At 43.3% G+C, this 22,031-nt stretch overlaps 1 protein-coding gene and 1 long non-coding RNA gene across 5 annotated transcripts; both read right to left on the reverse strand.

Moving 5' to 3' along the window:
* Window positions 1-3,873: 3,873 nt before the first annotated feature.
* Window positions 3,874-7,121, reverse strand: LOC131081678 (uncharacterized). Its single transcript, XR_009114276.1, has 3 exons — window positions 6,007-7,121; window positions 4,258-4,370; window positions 3,874-4,143 (listed from the first exon to the last, which is right to left on the reverse strand). It is a non-coding gene; the product is annotated as an uncharacterized LOC131081678 (long non-coding RNA).
* Window positions 7,122-8,854: 1,733 nt separating this feature from the next.
* On the reverse strand, window positions 8,855-22,028 carry GPN1 (GPN-loop GTPase 1). Of its 4 annotated transcripts, none has more exons than XM_058020931.1 (15): window positions 21,910-22,028; window positions 21,615-21,708; window positions 20,859-20,898; window positions 19,673-19,739; window positions 18,930-18,967; window positions 18,362-18,440; window positions 18,167-18,261; window positions 16,571-16,616; window positions 14,103-14,249; window positions 12,032-12,114; window positions 11,451-11,490; window positions 10,651-10,741; window positions 10,213-10,323; window positions 9,497-9,606; window positions 8,855-9,394 (listed from the first exon to the last, which is right to left on the reverse strand). In XM_058020931.1, exons 1-14 carry the CDS (start codon window positions 22,000-22,002, stop codon window positions 9,515-9,517), a joined length of 1,116 nt encoding a protein of 371 aa, XP_057876914.1. In that variant the 5' UTR covers window positions 22,003-22,028; the 3' UTR covers window positions 8,855-9,394; window positions 9,497-9,514. The 4 variants fall into 4 exon arrangements, with proteins under 4 accessions (XP_057876914.1, XP_057876915.1, XP_057876912.1 ...); XM_058020932.1 differs by having other exon boundaries at window positions 8,855-9,416; XM_058020929.1 differs by having other exon boundaries at window positions 8,855-9,606.
* Between the last annotated feature and the right edge of the window lie 3 nt (window positions 22,029-22,031).

Consider the following 22,031-nt stretch of genomic DNA (forward strand, 5'->3'; position numbering starts at 1 on the left):
GCCCTGCAAACGCTGCCGGAGCTGCGGCTTCCTGCAAGCCAACCCCGAAACCTACGCCGCAGGCAGGGCTCACCTCACTTCAACAAGGGCAAAGAAATGTGTTCTCCCCTCCAATTTCACCCCCTAGGAGAGCAGAAAAGAAGGGGTGCTCCTCAAATGAAAGCCTTCAACTGATGGGAAAGGGCGATTTCAAACCCTTGAAAAGGAGGGACACCAGGGCTGCCCCCTCCATTTAAACCCTAGGGTGATGAAAATGGGGTGGGCTGCCTTCAAATCAAACCCATAATACCACAAGAATACTTTTCCCATTCCCCTTAAAATAGAACGCAGGGATTCCCTGTCACCCCCGGGATACCCCTAACAGCCTGGAAAAGGCAGCTTTTCCTGCAATCAACACCCTTAAAACCACAAGTGAAGAGGGATCCCCTCAGTTCAAACACAGACAATAAGAGAAGAGGAGCTGCTTCCTTCTCCGTAATTCCTTTTGTCCTCATAAGCTCCACTTTTGTTCCTGGGGAACCGGGGAGGGACTGGCAAGATGAAATTGCAAAGGGGAAGGAGAAAAGTCCCCGCTCCAAACCCACACGGGCTCACCTGTTCGGCTGCTGCTCCCCGGCACAAAGATTCATCCCTCGGCACCTCCTTTAAGCGATGCTCCACGTACCCAAGCGCGGATCCAGGTGTTCTCCCAACCCTGTGGGAAGCTCCCGCAGTCCTTCCATGAGACAGCGCCGGGAGCGCCCCATGAACCCCTCCACTCAGCAGCTCCATGCAAAAGGGAGCTGAGGCAAAGCCTCGCCCCGGCAGGAGCCGGCCCCTCATCATCCTCACACTCACACCTGGGCTACTCTGAGCCCCCATCATCCTCACACTCACACCTGGGCTGCTCCGAGCCCCCCACCATATATTTTTCATATTTATATTCGCATGTATATTTAGAATTTATATTACTGTATAATAAAAATTATATTATATATTGCATCTCTTTATGTTACTTACATAGATTTCTATTTCTATTTCTATTCATAGTTTGGTATTATATCTTTATATCTCTATATATTTATTACATATTGCTGTATGTCGATTTACATTTCTATAGTACTTACATTATTTAAAATAAAACCTCTGCCTCTAATGAAATAAAAAGCAAAGACACCCCTTTCTTTAAAACACATTTAAAATTTTAAAAATAATTTTGTTTGTCATAATTCTATTCACATCTATATTTGTAATTTCCATTTGTTATATTTATAGATATTATATATATTGGAGAGAATACCTTTTTATATAATAATAGATATATTCTTTTGACACAATATATTTCTTTTACTTATATCTATATATATTAAATATTTATTGATATTGACATATATATGATATATTTGGATTTCTAGTTTTATATTTTTTATGAAATCTCCAGCCTATCCCCCTATAAAAGCCAAACAATCCCCAATTTATTTAAACTATATTTAAACATAAATCCTGTCACAGCTGCATTGCACAGCAGTGCCCCAAGCTAATCTGACACTTGTTCATCTCCTGGACCTGAATCTGAACCCGCTCACCTTGATCGCGCCTGGCAGAACCATTTTCATACCTTTTTCTGCCATGTCTTGTTTTTGTTTTTTTTGTCTTGAGTTTTTGTGGCCTTTATTGCCTCTCTTTCTTGCCTTGTTTCTTGGGGCTTTTACTCCCTTTTTCCTTGATTTTTTATGGCATTTCTTGGGGTTTTTTCTTCGTTTCTTCTTGCCCATTTTGGTGTTTTTTCTGGTTTTTCCTTGCCCCTTGGGATTTTTTTTTTCTGTTTATTTTTTTTTCTGGGTTTTTCTTTGCCATTTTGTTTTTTTTTTTTTCCTGAATTTTTCTTCCCCATCTTAGTATTTTGTTCTGATTTTATTTCTTGCCCATCTTGGGGTTTTTCCCTGGTCAGTTTCAGGGGATTTTTCTTGCCCATCTTGGGTTCTTTTCTGCTTTTTTTTTTCTGGGTTTTTCTTAGGGTTTTTTTCCGTATTTTTTTTTTCTGGGATTTTTCTCGCCCATCTCGGGGTTCTATTGTGGGCTTTTTCTTGCCCATCTTGGGGTTTCTTTCTGCGTTGTTTTCTTACCCATTTTGTTGTTTTTGTTGTTTGGGTTTTTTTGTTTGTTTGGTTTTGGGGTTTTTTTCCCTGTTTGTTTTTTTTTCCTGAGGTATTTCTGGGATTTTTCTTACCCATCTTGGGGTTTTTTTCGGGGGGGGGGGCGGTTTTCTCGCCCATCTCGAGGTTTTTTTCTGTGGGTTTGTTTTTTGTTGCATTTTCTTTCTTTTCTTTTTCTTTATTTACCCCCTAGGTTACTCCTTGCCCTCCTGGTTTTTTCTTTACAGCCGTCTTTACGATAGCCGCGCTTTACGGCACCTTTTACGACAGTTGCGCTTTACGGCAGTCTTTACGACAGTCGCGCTTTACGACACCTTTTACGACAGTTGCGCTTTACGGCCGTATTTACGACAGTCGCGCTTTACGGCACCATTCACGACAGTCGCGCTTTACGGCACCTTTTACGACAGTCGCGCTTTACGGCAGCTTTTACGACAGTCACGCTTTACGGCCGTATTTACGACAGTCGCGCTTTACGGCACAATTTACGACAGTCGCGCTTTACGGCACAATTTACGACAGTCACGCTTTACGGCCGTATTTACGACAGTCGCGCTTTACGGCCGTCTTTACGACTGTCGCGCTTTACGGCCGTATTTACGACAGTCGCGCTTTACGGCACCTTTTACGACAGTCGCGCTTTACGGCCGTATTTACGACAGTCGCGCTTTACGGCACCTTTTACGACAGTCGCGCTTTACGGCAGCTTTTACGACAGTCACGCTTTACGGCCGTATTTACGACAGTCGCGCTTTACGGCACAATTTACGACAGTCGCGCTTTACGGCACAATTTACGACAGTCACGCTTTACGGCCGTATTTACGACAGTCGCGCTTTACGGCCGTCTTTACGACTGTCGCGCTTTACGGCCGTATTTACGACAGTCGCGCTTTACGGCATCTTTTACGACAGTCGCGCTTTACGGCACATTTTACGACAGTCGCGCTTTACGGCAGTCTTTACGACAGTGTTGCTTTACGGTACCTTTTACGACAGTGTTGCTTTACGGCACCTTTTACGACAGTCGCGCTTTACGGCACCTTTTACGACAGTCGCGCTTTACGGCAGTCTTTACGACAGTGTTGCTTTACGGCACCTTTTACGACAGTCGCGCTTTACGGCCGCCTTTACGACAGTCACGCTATACGGCACCTTTTACGACAGTGTTGCTTTACGGCACCTTTTACGACAGTCGCGCTTTACGGCCGCCTTTACGACAGTCGCACTTTACTGCACCTTTTACGACAGTTGCGCTTTAAGGCCGTCTTTACTACAGTCACGCTTTACGGCAGTATTTACGACAATCGCACTTTACGGCATCTTTTAAGACAATTTTTCTTGCCCATTTTGGAGTTTTTTCTGGTTTTTTCTTGCCAGTCTTTGGGGGGTTTTTTCCAGGTTAATTCTTGCCCATCTTGGGGTTTTTTTCTGTGTTTTTTTCTGCGTTTCTTCTTGCATATCTTGGGGATTTTTTTTTTGGTTTTCTGTGTGTGTTTTCTTGGTTTTTTTCTTGCCCATCTTTGGGGTTTTTTCTGTGAATTTTCTCGGTTTTTTGTGGATCTTCTCCTTGCCCGTCTTGGGGGTTTTTTTGGGGTTTTTTCCTGCCCATCTGGGGGTTTTTTTCTTGTTTTTTTTCTGTGTTTTTCCTTGCCCATCTTGGGATTTTTTTCCGGTTTTTTTTTCCCTGTTTTTTTTTTCTCCTGGTTTTTCCTTGGTTTTTTCTGGTCCATCTTGCATTTTTTTTCTGGGATTCTTCTTGCCCATCTTGAGGTTTTTTTCTTGGTTTTCTGTGGGTGTTTTCTGCGTTTTTTCTTGCCCATCTTGGGGGTTTTTTTCTGGGTATTCTCACCCATGTTGTGTTTTTTTTCTTCGTTTTTTGGGTCTTTTCTAGCCTATCTTGGGGTATTTTTCTGGGTTTTTACTTGGCCGGGAACAAAAAAAAAAACAGCCAGGGTGTAAGGCAGCTGGGGATTTTTTATTCTCAATTTAACAATGAGTTGCAAAACCTGAAAAGCAAAAGTCATATACACAAGGTTAAATGCAGTCAGCATGCGCTCACACACGCAGAGACGAGCAGACAGACACAGCCACGTGCTCTCATACACACTCCTTCCACTTACATGCTCACTGTGGCCCTTCCCTGAAATGCTGAAGAAGGTGCTTTGACACATCTTCTGGCTGCCGCTCCTTGAGGTAAATGGCAGATCCTGGGGAAATCAGGAGCCTCGGGGACCTGTGAGACAACAGGAAGGGTCAACAAGTGGCTATCTGACAGCTAGGACTTGTCCCCACTCTGGACTGATAAATTTTCTACCCAAAATCCCATGAAAGACAGATGAACAGTAAAGTTGTTATAACTGTTCTACCTAACTGTGACTACTGTGCCAGGGGAGGGCAGCTCCAATCATAAGTGGTACAGTGTAAGTACACACAATATAAGCTGACGCCGATGCCACTCTCCAACAGCGCCTCTCCCTGTCCAGCACACAGCCCGCTTCTCACAGACACAGAACAAACAGAAATCTGCTACGGGTGTATTTTTATATATATATTTATATATTTGTGATATATTTCCGTACTTAGATTTATATTTCTATAATATTTATAGTATTTAAAATAAAAACCCTGCCTCTAACCAAAATTTAAAAATACCTTTATTTAAATGGTGTTTAAATATTTTATATTTATATTTTTATAATTATATTCACTTTTTCATTTTTAGTTTATATTGATATATTTATATACAATATATATAAGAACATAGTAATATACTACAATAATACTTATATATTATAACTGGTTCTAATACTTATATTTGTTTATATTTTATATTTTTATAGATATCTTTATGTATTTATCATATATTTCTATATTTATATTTCTATCTTTATATTATTTATAATTATATTTTTATAATAAAATCCAAGCCTATAAAAAGACAAAAAAACCCATCTTTATTTTAAACTATATTTAAATATTTTACATTTTTCATATATTTTATCAATTTTTTTTTTTTTACATTTCAGATACAGAAATGTAATTTACTTAGGGTCATTGAATTTTTCTTGCCTCTTGGTAATTTTCCATTATCTGCAAAATTATCTGAATTTGTAGCATAATTAATCTGAGATATTTATACCAATCTTCACACTCATAGTTTCAGCCCCACCCACAATAGCTATTTGCTTATAATCCTTTCCATTCTCAATCATTCTTCTTCAGGCTATTCACCAGAGTCAGAAATGTTTTATTTTGTTCATATTTCAGAGCTGCTTCTAAAAAGAAAACTGGGATCAGCTCTCCAACTTCTCAAGGGGAAAAAGACAAACGAAGGGCAAAGGTGGCAACTGATAGTCCCAGGGTCTGAAACCTTGGGAAGCACAGTTTAGGTTCCTGGCAGCTAGAACAGTTTAATGTTGGTTGCGCTGCAAGCCCTGCGCAGACGTTTAAACCTGTGTGATTTACTGTCCAGTATCTTTCTAACTTGTTAGAAGGTTTAATTTGGGAATTGAATTTGGGCCCAATCACTATAAAATCTTGCAAAGGCTAAAGGATTGGTATGGTGACTGCCCTCAGCAAAGGTTATTTGTTCATATTTTGTCAAATTTCCCTCAGCTGCAGGCAGGAAAGGCAAGGGTTAGGGCTGGGAATTCTGCAAGCAAGAATTCCTTGTTACTGTTGATTTATTGTGTGTGTGTCAGTGAACCAGGGCTGGGACAAGGATGTGTCCCTTACAGAGCTGCCACTGGAGCTGTTGTCCCTTGGAGCCATTCTGAAGGTCTGATTCTATCACATTTTGAGGCTATATCCAGAGTTCAGTTAGTAGCTGGGTCTCACTCAGGTGCAAGCAGCCAGGGGAGGGTCCTTACCTGTGCAGCCCAATGGCCCTGCTCAGCCTGGCTGGGGCTGCTGCAGACACAGACTGGCACTGGGGCAGCTGTTCCAGGTCACTGGAGATCACTGAGGACTGGTGGTGGTGGTGGCACAAGGCATGTAGGAACCTATGGACAGGTGTCCAAACAGAAAGTTTGTAACACCACCCTAAATCTGACCTTCTGTCACGCAGGAATTTCTTAGGATTTGCTGGGTTTTCTCATGTGGTCAGTAAGGAAACGAAAGGTCAAAGCAGGGGCATTAAAAATCCTGATGGTGCTGAGTGAGAGGGCGGGAGGAGCTGCCATCCTGCCTGGAGCAGCATCCAGCTCTGCAGGCGCTGCCACATTCCCCTGGAGGCGTGAGCAGGGCTGGGAAGGGGGCAGAGCCCGACACCCCCTCGCACTGCCAGCTTTGGCCACTGCCACACCTGATCCTGACCCGGTACGGAACGGATTGCTTGGGAAGGGAGGAGTTCTGCATCATCCACAGAGGCACGTGGATCAGGGCATCCCACCCCCGGGAGAGCTGGAGCACATCTCACCTGCAGGAGGGATGGAGCACATCTCATCCCTGGGAGATGGAGCACATCTCACCCCTGGGAGATGGAGCACATCTCACCTGCAGGAGGGATGGAGCACATCTCACCCCTGGGAGATGGAGCACATCTCATTCCCAGGAGATGGAGCACATCTCACCCCCGGGAGAGCTCATCAGCTGCTTGTTAAATGGTGAAATGACTCAAACAGGACAAGCTGTCTCATAGCACCTTGGTTTGGTGCCACGGGATGAATGCTCCAGGCTGACAATGAACATCTTACTGTGAGAGTGAGACCTGGAAAGATAAGCTGGATTTCTCAGACAGGCACCTCACTTTAATGTAAAAGCTACAAAAGTCACACCAAACTTTCCCAAAGCAGAAATGTTCCTGCTGTAAATCCCCTGTAAATGTGTGGAGTTTCTCTCCAGAGAAGCGAGCCTGCATTGCAGTTACTCCTCTGGACAGTGAGTGAAAGGACTCTGGGTACAACAATGGCATTTGGTGCCAAATTCCACTTGACCCCTAATCAATAATCTTTCTTTTGCTAGCTTTAAAATATGTAGATTACATAAAAGTGATATGCACTTTTATGTAATCTACTAGTAGTTCTTCCTTGTTTATACTGTGTAGTAAAGACCTTTTGTCTGTTATCTCCTGTCTGTTCAATAAATAACTGATTTTATGAATTGCCTTGATTTGCAATCCTTAGAACTTGCGGGCCAGAGCGCTTTCTTGAATTTAAGAGGTTGCCAAAAATCTGAGGCTAAGGCAGAGCTTGCCTGAAGCTCCCACTTGTTCCATGACATTTTTGGCATAGTTGAAGACAGGATGGCAAACAATTTAGAGAAACAGACAAAAGGCTTGGCAGATTACCTGCAAAGGCACAGTTTTCATATTGAAACTGATGAGCTTTGGCCAGTAGATAACTGGTACAAGTGGGAGAAAATGTAGGACAAAATAGATGAAAAATGGGGACTGCTGAAAGATAAAAGGGAGAAAGTATTATTTGTAATGCACTGGCACTATGTTTAAAGTTTGCACGGCAATGGAGGGAACAGATGATAAAATGGTAATTTGAGAAATGAAATAAAGGAAATAAATTGAAATAGTATTGTAAAATTGTCTCTACGATACCAAAATGACAAACTGAAACAAGAGTTAAAAGGATCCAAGGGAAAGACAAAAACCTGGGAAGAAAATTTAAAATTGACAATACTAAAAAAAACCCAAAGATTATCATATCCCAGGAGATGGATTTTGGAATGTTTTATGGAATTGTCTGAGTGGCTCTTACCTCTTATATTTATATGGTCTGTTCATGACAGGTCCAGCCTCTGCTTCAACTTAGTGCCACTCTAAGCCCTCAGTCTGCAGGGAAATCAATGTTTTGGGAAGTTCTTACATCTCTATTTAGTGCTTAAGGGTTAGGATGATTTTCTGGGAGCAGGCTGTCCGACCAGACCTGTTTCCTTCCCTCTCCCTCTCAGAGTGTCCCTTGGGAAGCTGAGGTGAGACAGGACCTGTAAAATGTGACTGTCTGTGTCCTCCAGGGGCTGGACTGTTTGCTAGCAGTGCTGATGGAGTGTGAGGTGCTGAAGACCGAAAAGCCCTTCTTTTCCCCTGAATCCCAGGCCACTGTGCCCACAGGAGCTCCTCTCTTGGTGGCACTTTAGGGATGCTCCCCAGGGCAGCAGGCAGAGGAACCTGTGATGGGTCAGCATGGGCACAGTCAGGACTCACTGACACAGCTGGAGGTGTTGGGACGAGGTCACCCCTGGGCTACAGTCACAGGTTAGGGCAGAGTGGTTCTTTGTGAACATTCCATAGGACCATATACAGAATTGTTCCTTGGGAACATTCCATAGGACCATACACAGAATTGCTCCTTGGGAACATTCCCATAGGACCATACACAGAATTCCACCAGGGACACAGTGGCCACAGTACAGAACTTGGTGAAATTGAAGTAAAGTTGAAGGGTTTATCCACTAAGAGAAGCAGTGATTTATAAATTAAAGCAGAGTGGTTATTCCACACTAGCCATTTGGGATTGGTGCTAGCCAACCTGTGCCAGACTTGCACTCAGAGACCTACCCAGTGAGGCCACCCCTTTGTGTGGAGGAGAAAACCCCAGAGATTCAGGGTCCAGACTTCTAAACTGCAAGTGCCTACCATGAAAAGTAAGTATTAGCCAGTCTCTAAGCACTTGTGTGTATTCCAGGTCAGCACCCATCTATGGAAATGCCTCTGCTTTAAGTAACCTAGGGACAGATGCAGCCAGTACATAACTATGTGCACTTCTGTTCTCAGCCAAATCAAGCCAGAGACTTTTTATTACTTTCCTGGGAACTTTCTTTGCTCAGGATTTTCCTGGGAGGAATCTGTACCACATCTGTACAATGTAATGAAGAAGCATTTGCTGCACATCCATACAGATGGGTTGCAAGGACAGGGAAAAAATCTCACCTTAGAACAGTGCTTAAAATGAAATTCCCTTCTGTTATTATCACACATTTGTTAGTACATAAAATATACTTAACAGAAACCAAACCATCAAACAGTGAGCAGATTGATAAAGTTCAGTACAGCATCACTTGTGCCCTGGCTGCAGCAGACACCTGGCTGCACACGTGAATGGAACACGTTCTAGGGACATATTAGTGCTGCAGATACTAATGCTGCCTGCCAGAGCTCACAATCTAAGCTCTCAACAGACAGATCTGAAGAATCTGGAGGAAAAGAAACTGCTATCCGATTCCCTCAGCTTCAGGAAGCCACAGTGCAGATGGCAAACTGTGCAGTCAGTTGGCTCCGAGATCTTTAACTCACATGACCAACAGTTACTGCAGAAAGAGAAATAAAAATCTATCAGAGGAAACAAGTTCACAAATAAAAGCCTTCACTCATGGCTCCGTGCAAGTTTCTTTATGCTGTTCCTCCCAAACCTTCTGTCTGTGAAGGTCTCATTCATTCAGGTTGCTTTTTCTCTGGCATTTCATCCGCATGTCTTGCATGAAGTTTCTGAAGGCTGGTTCTTCATGACTCTCCTCAGTCACTGGGGGAAGAAATGACAGTTTAGCACTATTCTACCTCTGTTACTGACAAAAGGGAGTCAGGATAGTCATAATTAACACAAAACATCCGTTGGATCTTCAACTACACTACAGGGCAAAGGAAAGAAGTGATCCGAAACACCAACGGAAGAGGAAAACAATGAAGATTAAGTCTGTGAGCTTAGAAGAGGGAATAGAAGAGAAAAATCACCCTCTAAGAACTTAGAAGATTGCTCCAAGACCATAGTCACAGCAAAAGCCACAGCCAGGGCAGAAACTGTAAGGTGAAGGAGATGATAGAACAGCTGGGCATGAGTCAGGTTCAGAGGTCACTGCATGTCTCAATCTGAAGGAGCTCTCTGGTTTATGTGGGCCATACACCTATTAATTACTTACACAGAAAACTTACAATTGAACTCTCCCAGAGGCTGGAGAGTGATAGCACTGACCAAACACTGCAGCTGGGTTTCTGCTATGGATTCTGACACGTGTATTTAGGTGACTGAGTGCTTGCTTGTTTTCTAGGCTCTCTTTACAGTCCACCCAGGTAATGAAATGCAGAGGGCATTTCCTAACAGAATGGGCAGTTTCAGGCCTCATTCCCTTACCTTCATGGTCAATGTCGTCGGTATCACTGTCCCTCTCTTCTTCCTCTTCATCGAGAGTTCCTCGTGTGAGGATTAGCTCAGAGGGACCCATTGCAGAAGCATCACCAGATCCTTGAAGGGAAAAGAAATGGTTGTACACAAACCAGCTTGCTAAAGGTAAGGTATTGTTAACAGTGACAACTTTTATCTGCACATAAACACAGCAATTAACACCTACTCTGGGTCATGGATCCCAAAGACACAGGACAGACTCCATCAGCAGGTACAGCTCAGCTCTCCCATATTCTAATCTGTTTCATCTCTTCTAAAGCCCCTCATTATTTTTACTGTCTGTTGCTTTAGCTGCACAGCAGGGTTTCCTGCACGCCTGTGACTGACAGGAATACCTAAACTCTTCAGAAAACTCCTGCAGTGAACTGGATCTTCCTGGTGAGGTACCTGCCAGGGTGCTGCTCTGCATGCACACACTGCCCATGTCCTTCCACAAGTGCTCCAGCTGCTCTTTCTTCTGTTTCTCCTGAGCTTCCTCCTGTAGATCAAGTGTTACATGTGGATTCTGAGAACATTTTAAATATCAGTAGGAAAATAACCTCCCCCAAACCCAGCATCTGCCCCCCAGCCAGAGTGCAAGTCACTGAGCAGATCTCACATCACAACTAAGGTTACACAGAACTTTTGACAAACACAGACAGCGCCCTCCAGTATGGCAGACTTGTAGAACATTTTCAGAAACATCAGGAAGCCAAACTCAGCGCAGCTGTGCCAGCAGAGAACTGTCCTTTGGACAGCCAGGACTCAAATGAGCAGAGCTACTGATTCTGGCACTGCAGATCAGTCTCTGTTACTGTTTAAGTCAAACCAGTACACTTCACTGGCACAGGAAGATACAAGGAAGCCTCAACAAATCACTTGAAGAATTTATTTTCAAGAACTCTCTATCCTTCTCAATGGAAGATACAAAACTATTTCCCAATCATTTTCTCACAATTAGCTTAAATACAAGCACTAAAGCAGCAAACAATATGTGCTTTATAAAACACCTTTATTCTTGTAAAGATGTGCTCCACCACATCTAGGGGAAAAAAGCAGAGAGCAGACTTCTTCAGGACAGGGGCTTTTCCCACACTGAGTATGACTACTAAATGAAATGTTAGACCCACTCAGCATAAAGGCACTTGTGTGCATTAAAGTGACCTCAAGACACTCTGTCCAGGCACACAACAGCCAAAACCACTTACCAGTGTTTTTCTCAGGCGCTCATATTCTGGACGATACTCTCTGAAAAGACACAGTGCATTCAGTCTGAATCAACACATGATTTATATTAAATAAGGATCATCTCAGAGGCTTCCTTCTACCCCAAAAAAAAGTTTTCTTGAGGCTTTCATGTTTGAGAGACATTTCAGAAGGACTAACAGTATTTTTTACCCAGATTTGGATTCTGAAACCAATGGATGCAAAATAAGTGAACATACTTCACTGAAACAGCAAGAGTTCAAACCTTGATCACTGTACAGAATTAGAGAAAAAATATTCCTTCACATATTTAATGGCACAGATAGCTTTTGCTCTTTCACAGAACAGCAAACACAAAAATTCATCTCTGAATATTTCCTTTACACTGCCACTTTCTATGCTGATGCTTGAAATTTATCAGAAACCCTAAACTACCTTGGCTAAGGAAGGTGCAGAGTCCTTCAAACGAAAGAAGCTGCAGATCAGAACCTTGAGGAAATGTTCCCTGAAGTGCTCTCCTCAAACCAAAGGAGCTGCAGATCAGACCCTTCAGGAAGTGCTCATGGGCTGACTATGGCCTTACCGCTCGTATTCATCCACAGCTTTAGAAAGCTGGGTAAAAAACTCCTCCAGTCCTGTGCCAAGCACTGCAGAAACACCAACCACCTGCAAGAGAAACCACACACAACTAGAGAAACTGAACCACTCTCTAACAAAAAACCACAAAAACTAACAAATTATTATCAGTCTAAACCCAACAATAGCCATTTAATCATGAGAGTGGCACAAGAATGTGCAGTACCACTTCTGCTTCTCTCCATCCTGCTTTCAAACTCCTTGCCCGCTTGCTGCTCATGTTTGTTGCCTCTGTCTTTTGGGTGGTGCTGGTTTTCTGTTTGGTGAGTTGTTGCAGTATTTTTTGGGGGTGTTTCTTTGGGGAAGGGGGTTTGATTTTTTTTGACAAGTTGGGCATTTCAAGAGAAAGTCAGGTCTTTCTGTCACTTACTTGTTGACTGTTAATAATCCAATCTGCACCTAGGGTTATAAGTAGTTAGTGTGTATCAGTGTACTAGAAGTAGCAAAATCTAAACTGACCCATATAATACTTTGTATTTAGCCACATCACACTTGGCCACGCAGTCCAACCCCAGAGTGTGGGGTGGAGAATTCAATCAGTTACTGCAGCAATACATTGAACATGCACAACTCCTTCCCAACTTGGGCTTGTCTATCATTACACATCTGGCCATTTGTTCTGTCTGTGGTAAATCAATTATCTAAAACCACATTTCATTAGCACTATTACTAGCCAGAATCAATCATCTTCTAACAAAAATTCTTCCTCTTTTTTGAAAGCAAGACAGTCTCAACTACTCCCTAACAAATGGAAGACTTTTTGCAATACAGCCTTGCACTTGGTCATTAATATAGCAAACGTGAGACAGCTCTCCAAAGGAGTTTAAGTATTACTATTTGCTGACATATGTTAATATTTCTACTTCCCCTGCACTGAAGTACAAGCTGCAGTCTATGCTACAATCATCACATGACCTGCTCTCCAGTCATGCAGAGAAACAGGACCTAATTAACAAATAAGGAACAGTTTAATTCTGTATATGGCACCACTACAATCCTCTCTGTATTTTGTTCCACATAGAACATGTACATTACATCTGGCTACATTATTATTATTGTTGTTGTTATTATTGTTATTGTTATCTTTGTGAATAGAATCACTTATTTTCATTGTCTTTCTTTAAACACCCATAAAGCCAAGAAAGGTTGCTTTTTCTTTAGTAAAAGCTAATGACAAACACAATTAGCTGAAACCTTTTGCACAGACTATGGGAACAGTAACAGCCTACAATGCACAGGGTTTCCTGAGGAACTGGATTCCTTTGTCTTCTCAAAACCTGGTTAAGTGAGAAAAAAACCCCAACTTCTTTTTGGCCAAGCAAGTATGGGGGCGCAGGGGGGAGAGGGTGTTTGGGTTTGAGATTCTTTCCATTCTTCCTGTGTACTAAATCACACAACTGCACGAGACACTTTCTAAACAAGGAAAATTACCTCAGACAGGAAATGCTGCAACAAAGAATGCTGCCTCTCACCAGCCTATCTTGGCTTTCTTCTCATGATTAATCACAATATTGAATTATTCAGGGCTGCCACTCAGTGTGACAAGTTACTGCAGTAACTGTGTTCAAATCAGGAAATCCTAACACAGCTCATCAACAGACTACAGCTCAAAAGAGCAGTGCAAAGACCCTTTACAGAAGCACAGAATGGGCAGGATTGGGTGACACCTCTGGAGATAATCTAGTCCAACTTCTCTGCCCAAAAAGCAGAATTAACTAGAACAGGTTGCCTCATAACTTGGTCTGTCTCCAAGGTTGGAGACTTCACAATTCCTCTGCACTGTCTGTTCCAGTGCTCAATCAGTAAAAATGAAGTCATTTTCTCCTCCTCTGCTCAAACACAGTTTCCTGTATTTCACTTTGTGTCTATTGCCTCTTTTCCTTTCCTTCAGCAGCAGCGAACAGTCTGCCTTTTGACTTCCTCACACTCTACTCCCACCCTACATCAAAAACACTATTCTTGAGCTTTCTCATCTCCAGGCTTTGATGAGAGGTAATAAACAAAACCAAGATTCTTACCTTCAGGGAGCTGTAAAATTCATCCAATACTAAACTCATGGAACGAGTCAGGTTACTGACATAGGAGGTCTCTTGGTTCAGGGCATCCTGAAAAGTCTCAAAGTCCTGCATCCATTCCACTGCGAAACTGTGGTCGATTATGTCAGTCTGGAAGGAGAAGGGAAAATGTTCACCAGTAATAATCTCAGCCATAGGCTGTTAAGTGGACAAATATTAAAAAAGTCCATGTTAAGCTTATTTTCAAAATGTTAGTATTTTCAAAATACTCAGCCCTGGTCTGGAGTTTCGCAAGTTCTGTTTTTATCAAATGAATATCTGGAGAGAAGACAAACAACTGCTCAGGTTTAAGAAGGCAATGACTGTTAAAGGGAACAACCACAGATCTAAAGCCTTCTACGACTTACTGCAAAGGAGCATTCAAACACTGCACATTCTACAATAAAGCTTACAGTGTAAATGGCAGACTGTATGACTGAGGCCAGGCAGGAGCAGCCCCACTGAAATCCCAAGCTTTCCTGATTGCCTGGGAGCTGGGGGAGCAGGTGGGCAGCAGCCCAGTGATGGGGGCTCTGTAAGTGCCAGCTGTGCTCCTACCCAAGGAGCTTACAACCCAAACTCGGTGCACAACAATAGACACAAACAGGTGAGATGGCCCCACAATTCTACATGGACTCATGTGGAAGCAGTCTATTCCAAAGTTTCATCAACACCTTGCCTCAGGCATATCCACCCTCAGCACAATCTGAGGTGCCTAAAACTCTGGTATGCTTCATTTCCCTGCACCAATAGGAAGGAGAAAGATGAAGTATTGCCTAGCATTACTCACAAGATTCAAGACAGAACTGAATCCCCCAAGGGCCAAAGCCTGAGTACTTCAAATTCTATAAATAAAATAAAATCACCTCTACAAATTGGGTTTTTTTCCCTTTGCACATCTTAAAATTCTAAAATCTGCACATCTATAAGTTGCCCAGGATTCTTCCATTCTAATCAAGAGTCAATTAAAAAAAAACTAAACTTAATTACATTTTGTTAAAAATCCTTAAAATGCTGTTGCCTTTACTCTTTAGCAAAGGCAAACATTAAATTAAAATGAGGTTTGAAGTTATGAATCCTATGCCTCAGGCCTACCTTTCCTAATGATCAAGCCCCACTTTCAGTCTTTCAAAACATGTATTTTCTTAAGAGAGAATGATTTTCCTACCTTGTGCCTTTTTCTATGGGAAAAAAACCCCAAAATCTTAGAAGCTTATCTAAAATTACTGTCTAAAGTTAGAGAGAAAACAGATACAAAACCTTGCTCAGTAAGTAAGCAGGTGCCAAAAGAGGGTTTGGGTCACTGGGCAGAAGGTGGAGCTGGGGCACAGTAGACACTAAAATGGCACAGGAAAGGCACGGCTGTGGGAGCTGTGTGTATGTGTGTGTGTGTGTGTGTGTGTGTGTGTGTGTGCAGAGAGCCTGCCGTGCTGGGGATACAAACACAAGTATCAATGATGTCTGTGGGCAGCAGCACTGGGCACACAGGTGGAGCTGGGGCACAGCAGACACTAAAATGGCACAGGAAAGGCATGGCTGTGGGAGCTCTGTGTGTGTGTGTGTGTGTGTGTGTGTGTGTGTGTGTGTGTGCAGAGAGCCTGCCGTGCTGGGGATACAAACACAAGTATCAATGATGTCTGTGGGCAGCAGCACTGGGCACACAGGTGGAGCTGGGGCACAGCAGACACTAAAATGGCACAGGAAAGGCATGGCTGTGGGAGCTCTGTGTGTGTGTGTGTGTGTGTCTGTCTGTCTGTCTGTCTGCCTGTGTGTGTGCAGAGAGCCTGCCGTGCTGGGGATACAAACACAAATACCAATGATGTCTGTGGGCAGCAGCACCCACACCAACAACCTACCGGGATCCTTTCAATATCTGAAATGATTGTGTTTGATTATGTTTTGAGCCGTTAAACTCAGAAGCACTCCTTTAAGAGTGCCCTACATGGCAGTGGATGTGTATCTCTAGACTGGCTTCTGCCTCCCAGCAAACACTGGATCAAACAAACGCCTTCTGCTGAGTTTTGCCTGGTGCAGTACGTGGGACTCCTTCCTCAAACCACGCAGGGGTTACACCACTCCCATGTGGGTCACAAGCCTGCTGCTAACAGTAACAAAGCCAAATTCCATGTGCAAAGAGGGTGTGTAAGAGCAGACTCCCTCATCTCCTCCCTCTTACCTTGCAGGGTTAAGTGTCCCTATAGCCCAGGCTTGAGGTCCCAAACGTGCTTCAAAGTGATGGTGCTCTGTTTTGGGTGCAACTGCCCATCCCTGGTTATACTTGTGCCTCTTAGATTTGGTTGTCAGCCTGCAGCCCCCTCCCAGTCTCTCTTTTCTAGAAAAACCCATTATTGTGGTAAAACAAAGACACCACACCAAAGAAGCTGAGCAGAACAATGTCCTGCTAGGAAATGGAAATCAGAGCTTTGACTTACTTTGTTCATAACCACGATGAAAGGTAGCTTTGTCTTGTACAGGATACTGGGCAGGGAGACACAAAATGAAAGTTTAACATCAATTTAAAACCCACTAGAATAGAAAGCATGTTAAGCATAAGGCAGACAAGACTTACGCAAGACTGAATACGTTTGACATCAAAAGAAAATTATTTTCCTCTGCAGCAATCAGAATGTAATTTTCACCATCTTTGCTTACCATCTTTGAACAAATATGCTTCCCCAAGATGTAAGCACACATCTGTGAGGCAGAAAACCTCTGACACACACAGTTGATTTTGGTTACCATTTTCTATGTCTCTCAGATCCCAGTTTTTAATTACATTTGCATTTTGCATTTGACTCAGACCTCAGGTTCTGAGAGATCGTGAACTGAACAATGTATTCAAATAACACAGGACATCTAAAAAGAAAAACTACCTCAACACAAGAGCTCACACACTTATTATACTGTATACGTGTTCATCTTTTGCTCAAACTAACGTCAGAAAATGCAGCATGCAGCAAGACATATTTTGCACACTATTATAGTGACACAGCTCCTAATCTTGATACAAAGATTGCAAGGGTTTTTAAAAACCTTTTACCAACATTTACCATGAATTATGACAGCTCTAGTTATGCTGATCATTCTATAGGTATTTAGTCCCTGATTTAACATGAAAGAAAAGAGATATGTTAATGTATGAGAAAGAATACAATAAACCAAGATCTCGTTGCTATGCTGAACTCAAAACAAATCTTGAAAAATCTCTTGAAGTATCAACAACATTAAAAAACAGAATAAGAAAATATGTGTTTACAAGAAGAAACTTAAGATAGACTATCTCGGTACATCTTAGATAAATGTGTTTATAAGCAACAGGCAATGTTAAACTTTTGTAACCAGCATTCACCACACCGAGGTCTCACAGATTATTTAATGCCTTCAGCGGGAGTTTTGAGCCAATGACCTCCATATGTCCATTGGCACCTAATTTATTCTGCTTTTTCAATGAGAAAATCACAAAGAGAATAACCAAGGCAATAGATGGAGTGGATCTGAGACACCCTAGCCTGCACCAGGAGCAGCATGGGCAGCAGGGTGAGTAAGGTAAGTGGACCCACAGGAGGCCACGGAAACCATCAGAGCAATCTCCTATACAGGCAGGCCAGAGAGTTGGGATTGTTCAGCCTGGGAAAGGCTTCAGGGAAGCTTTATTACAGCTTTGCAGTATACAAAGAGGTTTATAAGAAAAATGGAGAGTGAGTCTTTACCAAGGCTTCTAGGGACAGGACAAGGGATGATGATTTTAAGCTGAAAGAGACAAACTGACAAAATTTTTCATGATGACAGCAGAGAGATATTGGAGCACACTGCACAGGAAGCTGTGGTTCCCCATCCCTGGAAGTGTCCAAGGCCAGGCTGGATGGGCCAACGGGGTCCAGTGGAAGGTGTCCCTGCCCATGGAAGAGAGCATGGACTAGAGGGCCTTTGAAGGTCCCTTTGAACCCAAACTATTCCATGATTCCCCTCAAAGAAATTAAAGAGAGACAGCAATTGAAGCAGATGGGCTGCATTTCCACCTTTCTTACCTGCAGGCATAGAGCATGTTGGACATGAAGGTGATGGGGCTGGTACTGCGAGAGGTGTCCATCACATAGACAACAACTGAAGGGAAAGAGGAGGCCTGGGAACACCAAGTCAGAGACAGTTTGATTAGAAACTCACTGCTCAACAGCCAGGTCATTCACACAGCTTCATTGTCCAGCCATGCCAAAAGCACTTACCAAAGCCTCCGTTATGATGGTTCCTGATGCTGACCAAGTGAATACCTCAATTTGCCCTGGTGTGTCAATAATAACATACCTGGTAAGAAGTTACCCCCAAACAACAATAAGGAAAAATTAGTTAAGCACAAGGTCCTGTTCTGACTAGATTATTACCAGCATACAATAGCAACTGACATGATTATTCTATAACAGATGAGAAAAGCTTCTCCCAAACAGTAATGAGATTTATGGGCATGCCTGAAAATCTCCTGTGTGAATTTTGTAACTAAGAAGCATGTAATCTCATGAGTTGAAGGCATCAATTTGCCAGACAGTTAGTAGTGCAAAATCTTTAAAAAATGAATACATTGCTGCGTATTTGAACAGTGTGTGAGAGAAAACAATAGTCTAATGGAAGACAAGAAAAGCAGGACTGTGATAAGCAGGCTTTATTTTTATGTATGTAAAGAAAATTTAGTTTATCCATTCTATGCCCTTTTCCACATAAAATTTATAGAATTTTTTAGAATTTTGCAATTTTCCCACAATGATCCCAGAAAAGCACAACTCAGTAGAATGTACTCACTTAGATGCATTTTGCCTTTTTTCAATAAACTTCATCACCTGATTGAAAAAGCAGAAGTATATTTTGTATTTCACAACAGGAAACTTTCATCTTCATTTCACAGCAGAAACTACATTAACTTGCACAGCTGCAGGTGAATATCAAAAGGTTAAAGTCTTTATGCTTTTCAGAGTGTGAAAATGCCTTAATAAGGAGGGGTGAAAAATGCTCAGATCCTGCATATGTCAAAGACAATCTTGATTTTGTGTGTGTTCTAGTACTTGACTAAAGGCAGTTGTTCTGTGCCTCTTCACCAGGAGATCGTCTCAGTATCTGACACCAGCCCCCAGCCCAGAGCTGATTCAGTGAGTGGTATGATTTAGGAGGGCTGTTTTATCAAATGGCCCCAGGAAAATTTAATGGGTTTCCAGAAGTGAGCTGCCCTACTCCTAAACCAGAGCATCCACATGAAAGATTTTATAGGAAACACGCTGCAACAATAGTCCTATACAAACACTGAAGGGTGTTCTGGACCTGTGGCCTCTTCATTTTACTTTAAAACAAGCTGAAATCCTGAAATCTCTCATATGAAAGCTAATGTGCTCTGACAGCATTGTAGAACACAGAGTTCAAACCTTGAGAATAACTGCCCAGAAATATGAGAAAGCTCACCAAACACAGTGCAGTGCCCCTGAGACTGGACACACACAAAACCCCTACATCCAGCACACATCATGGAGCAGCACACAGAAACCACCTTGTACCTGGTCAAACCTTGTGGCAAAGAGATTCAGAGAGGTCACTATGCCGCCGTTTGGGCCCAGCCCATATCTGATGCTCCATTCAGGAAAGCAGATGGTTACACAGAGCCCAGAGGTCATCTCTGTCACCTCTGACAACAGATGCACTCTGGATACTTTGGGATTGAGGGACAACATCCCCAATACATGATTAATACACGTCTATAAGTCACTCAGCAGGGTAACAAATGCTCTCTTACCCAAACATGTGCCATCGGCAGAAGGAAGAGGGGCTGCGTGGCTGCTCCTTGCCATTTGTGCTTTAACTGCACAAGAACCAGCACTGACTCATAACACACTGTTTTCTCTATCACTGCCCTCAACATCCACACATCCTCCTCAGGCCCTTATTAACAAGGCACAGCAACTCAGTGTTGGATAACAGATGCAGTGAAGCAAATAATGCACTTACATATTAATTTGAAACTTATATTTAGGATGTTCTGCTGGTAACCCCAAATCAAACAACAGCCAAAATCAAGAATCCTATCCCCCTTTATTCTTTGTCTAAAATATTAAATTTAAGAGTCATACCTGCAAGTCAAAACCAAAGACTGTGTATTGTCTCCATCTGCACAGGCTACTACATAAGAGACCAAGGATCTCCACAGGCCTCTGGAAGTGCAGCCACTTTAGCACAATGTTACTGCACTACAGTCAGCAGCACTGTGAGCAAGAGCAAACACTCCTGTGTCTCTGAGATTCAGAGAGACAACACTGCTTTGGTTATGGCCAAATGGAGAAATCGTTTTCTCCATCTACTACAGGCAAGTAGGAATTTACATATTTGTTTATGACAAATAAAATTAGACTAGTTAAAATATGGGGAAAAGGCTGCTGGCTTCCCCGAAAACAAAATAAAACAAAACAAAAGGGCAGAGTCCCTGTTGCTTGTAAAAATTTACTGTTAGGTAAAATCATTTTTAGCACAGGAGAAAATCATCTAAGTGCCAAATCTTGTAGAACCCACATCCCTAATATCACATGCAAGAAATACACAGTCAAAGCCTCTTGATCTTCATGCAACACTCTGCATTACTGCAATCCCCCCCAAACACTTCCTGCCCCTTTACCACAGTGTTCACGCAGCAGATTATTTTCAAAAACCTGAAATTTCAAATATCATTATTCAGACAAAAAAAAAGGATACTGCTTCATGACCTCTTTGTACTTCACGGTGTCCCTGATATCTAGGGGAGAAAGAAAGACATGTAAGCAGTTTTCCACTCCCCAGTTGGTCACCGTCAGCTAACAAAGTACATCCACCACAGCTCCATCTGTGTTCCTGGAGATCCAGCACTGGAACAGACACTCCTGCCATTCCTCTGACAGCAGTAAAACAACTCGTGCACCCATAGTGTCTTGCTTATCTTTGGGAAGGCTGACTGGCATCCTTCACAGAGGGTAGGAGACAGGATTGTCACAAAACTAAGGAATAGTATGTTTTTTGGAACAGCTAAAAGTAAGATCTGTTCCTACTGCTAAAATGTTTTCTCTAAAATTCATGTCTTTTAAAGCGCTTTAAAGCTCTTTGTTGACAGCATATTTGTATTTAGAGATCAAATCTGCTAATCCTTTCATTACTGACAAAAAAAAGCCTCCAGAACCGAAACACCTCCAATCACACCAGATGACATAAAAAACGTACAAACGCATTGGAAGAATAGCTTTGGTTCTAAAAATACCCATATTAACCACTGTTTGGAGAAAAGACCTATAATTTTAACAAATAGTCCTCAAGTCCTTTTGTTAGACCTTGGGCTCTCTTAAGGGAACACAAGCAACCCAGCTTGTATTCTCTCACGTATTCGCTCCCGGAACACATGAATGACTCTCCGCGAACGGGCTCGGGCTCTGTTGAAGGCCCCGCTCCCTCCCGGCGGATCCCCGGTCCCGCAGCGCTCACCGATGTTGGCGGGGAAGGGCAGGCTGTGCACGGCAGGGTCCAGGTTGATCACGTACGGAGGGCAGCGCTGCCCGTGCAGGTGGGCGGCCAGACGCTGCGGAGACACGGGGAGGCGTCAGCCCCGGGGGGACGGCCAGCCCCGCTGGGCACGGGCAGCCCCGGGGGCACGGGCAGATCCGGGGGAACGAGGAGGCGTCAGCCCCGCTGGGCACGGGCAGCCCCGCTGGGCACGGGCAGCCCCCCACGGGCAGCCGACGACTCCCCGCGACCCCTCGCGACCCCCGCCGCCTCTCACCTGCACGAAGGTGGTTTTTCCGGAGCCGGCCATGCCCAGCACCAGCACGCACACCGGAGCGGCTCCCGCCGGAGCTCCCGCCGCCGCCGCCATGTTCCCAGAGCCCCCTTGTCCTTCCGGAG

This window comes from Melospiza georgiana, chromosome 3, assembly GCF_028018845.1.
Source record: "Melospiza georgiana isolate bMelGeo1 chromosome 3, bMelGeo1.pri, whole genome shotgun sequence".
Lineage (NCBI taxonomy): Eukaryota > Metazoa > Chordata > Aves > Passeriformes > Passerellidae > Melospiza > Melospiza georgiana.

What these genes read in the sequence shown, in the direction of transcription:
- GPN1 (XM_058020931.1), bottom strand. Translation starts at nt 22,002, where the DNA reads ATGGCGGCGGCGGCGGGAGCTCCGGCGGGAGCCGCTCCGGTGTGCGTG. An exon ending in GCTGTGGATGAATACGAGCG is followed by an intron (nt 11,491 to 12,031) that starts GTAAGGCCATAG and finishes GTGTCTTTTCAG; the next exon opens with AGAGTATCGTCCAGAATATG. An exon ending in AGCGCCTGAGAAAAACACTG is followed by an intron (nt 10,742 to 11,450) that starts GTAAGTGGTTTT and finishes CTTGATCTACAG; the next exon opens with GAGGAAGCTCAGGAGAAACA.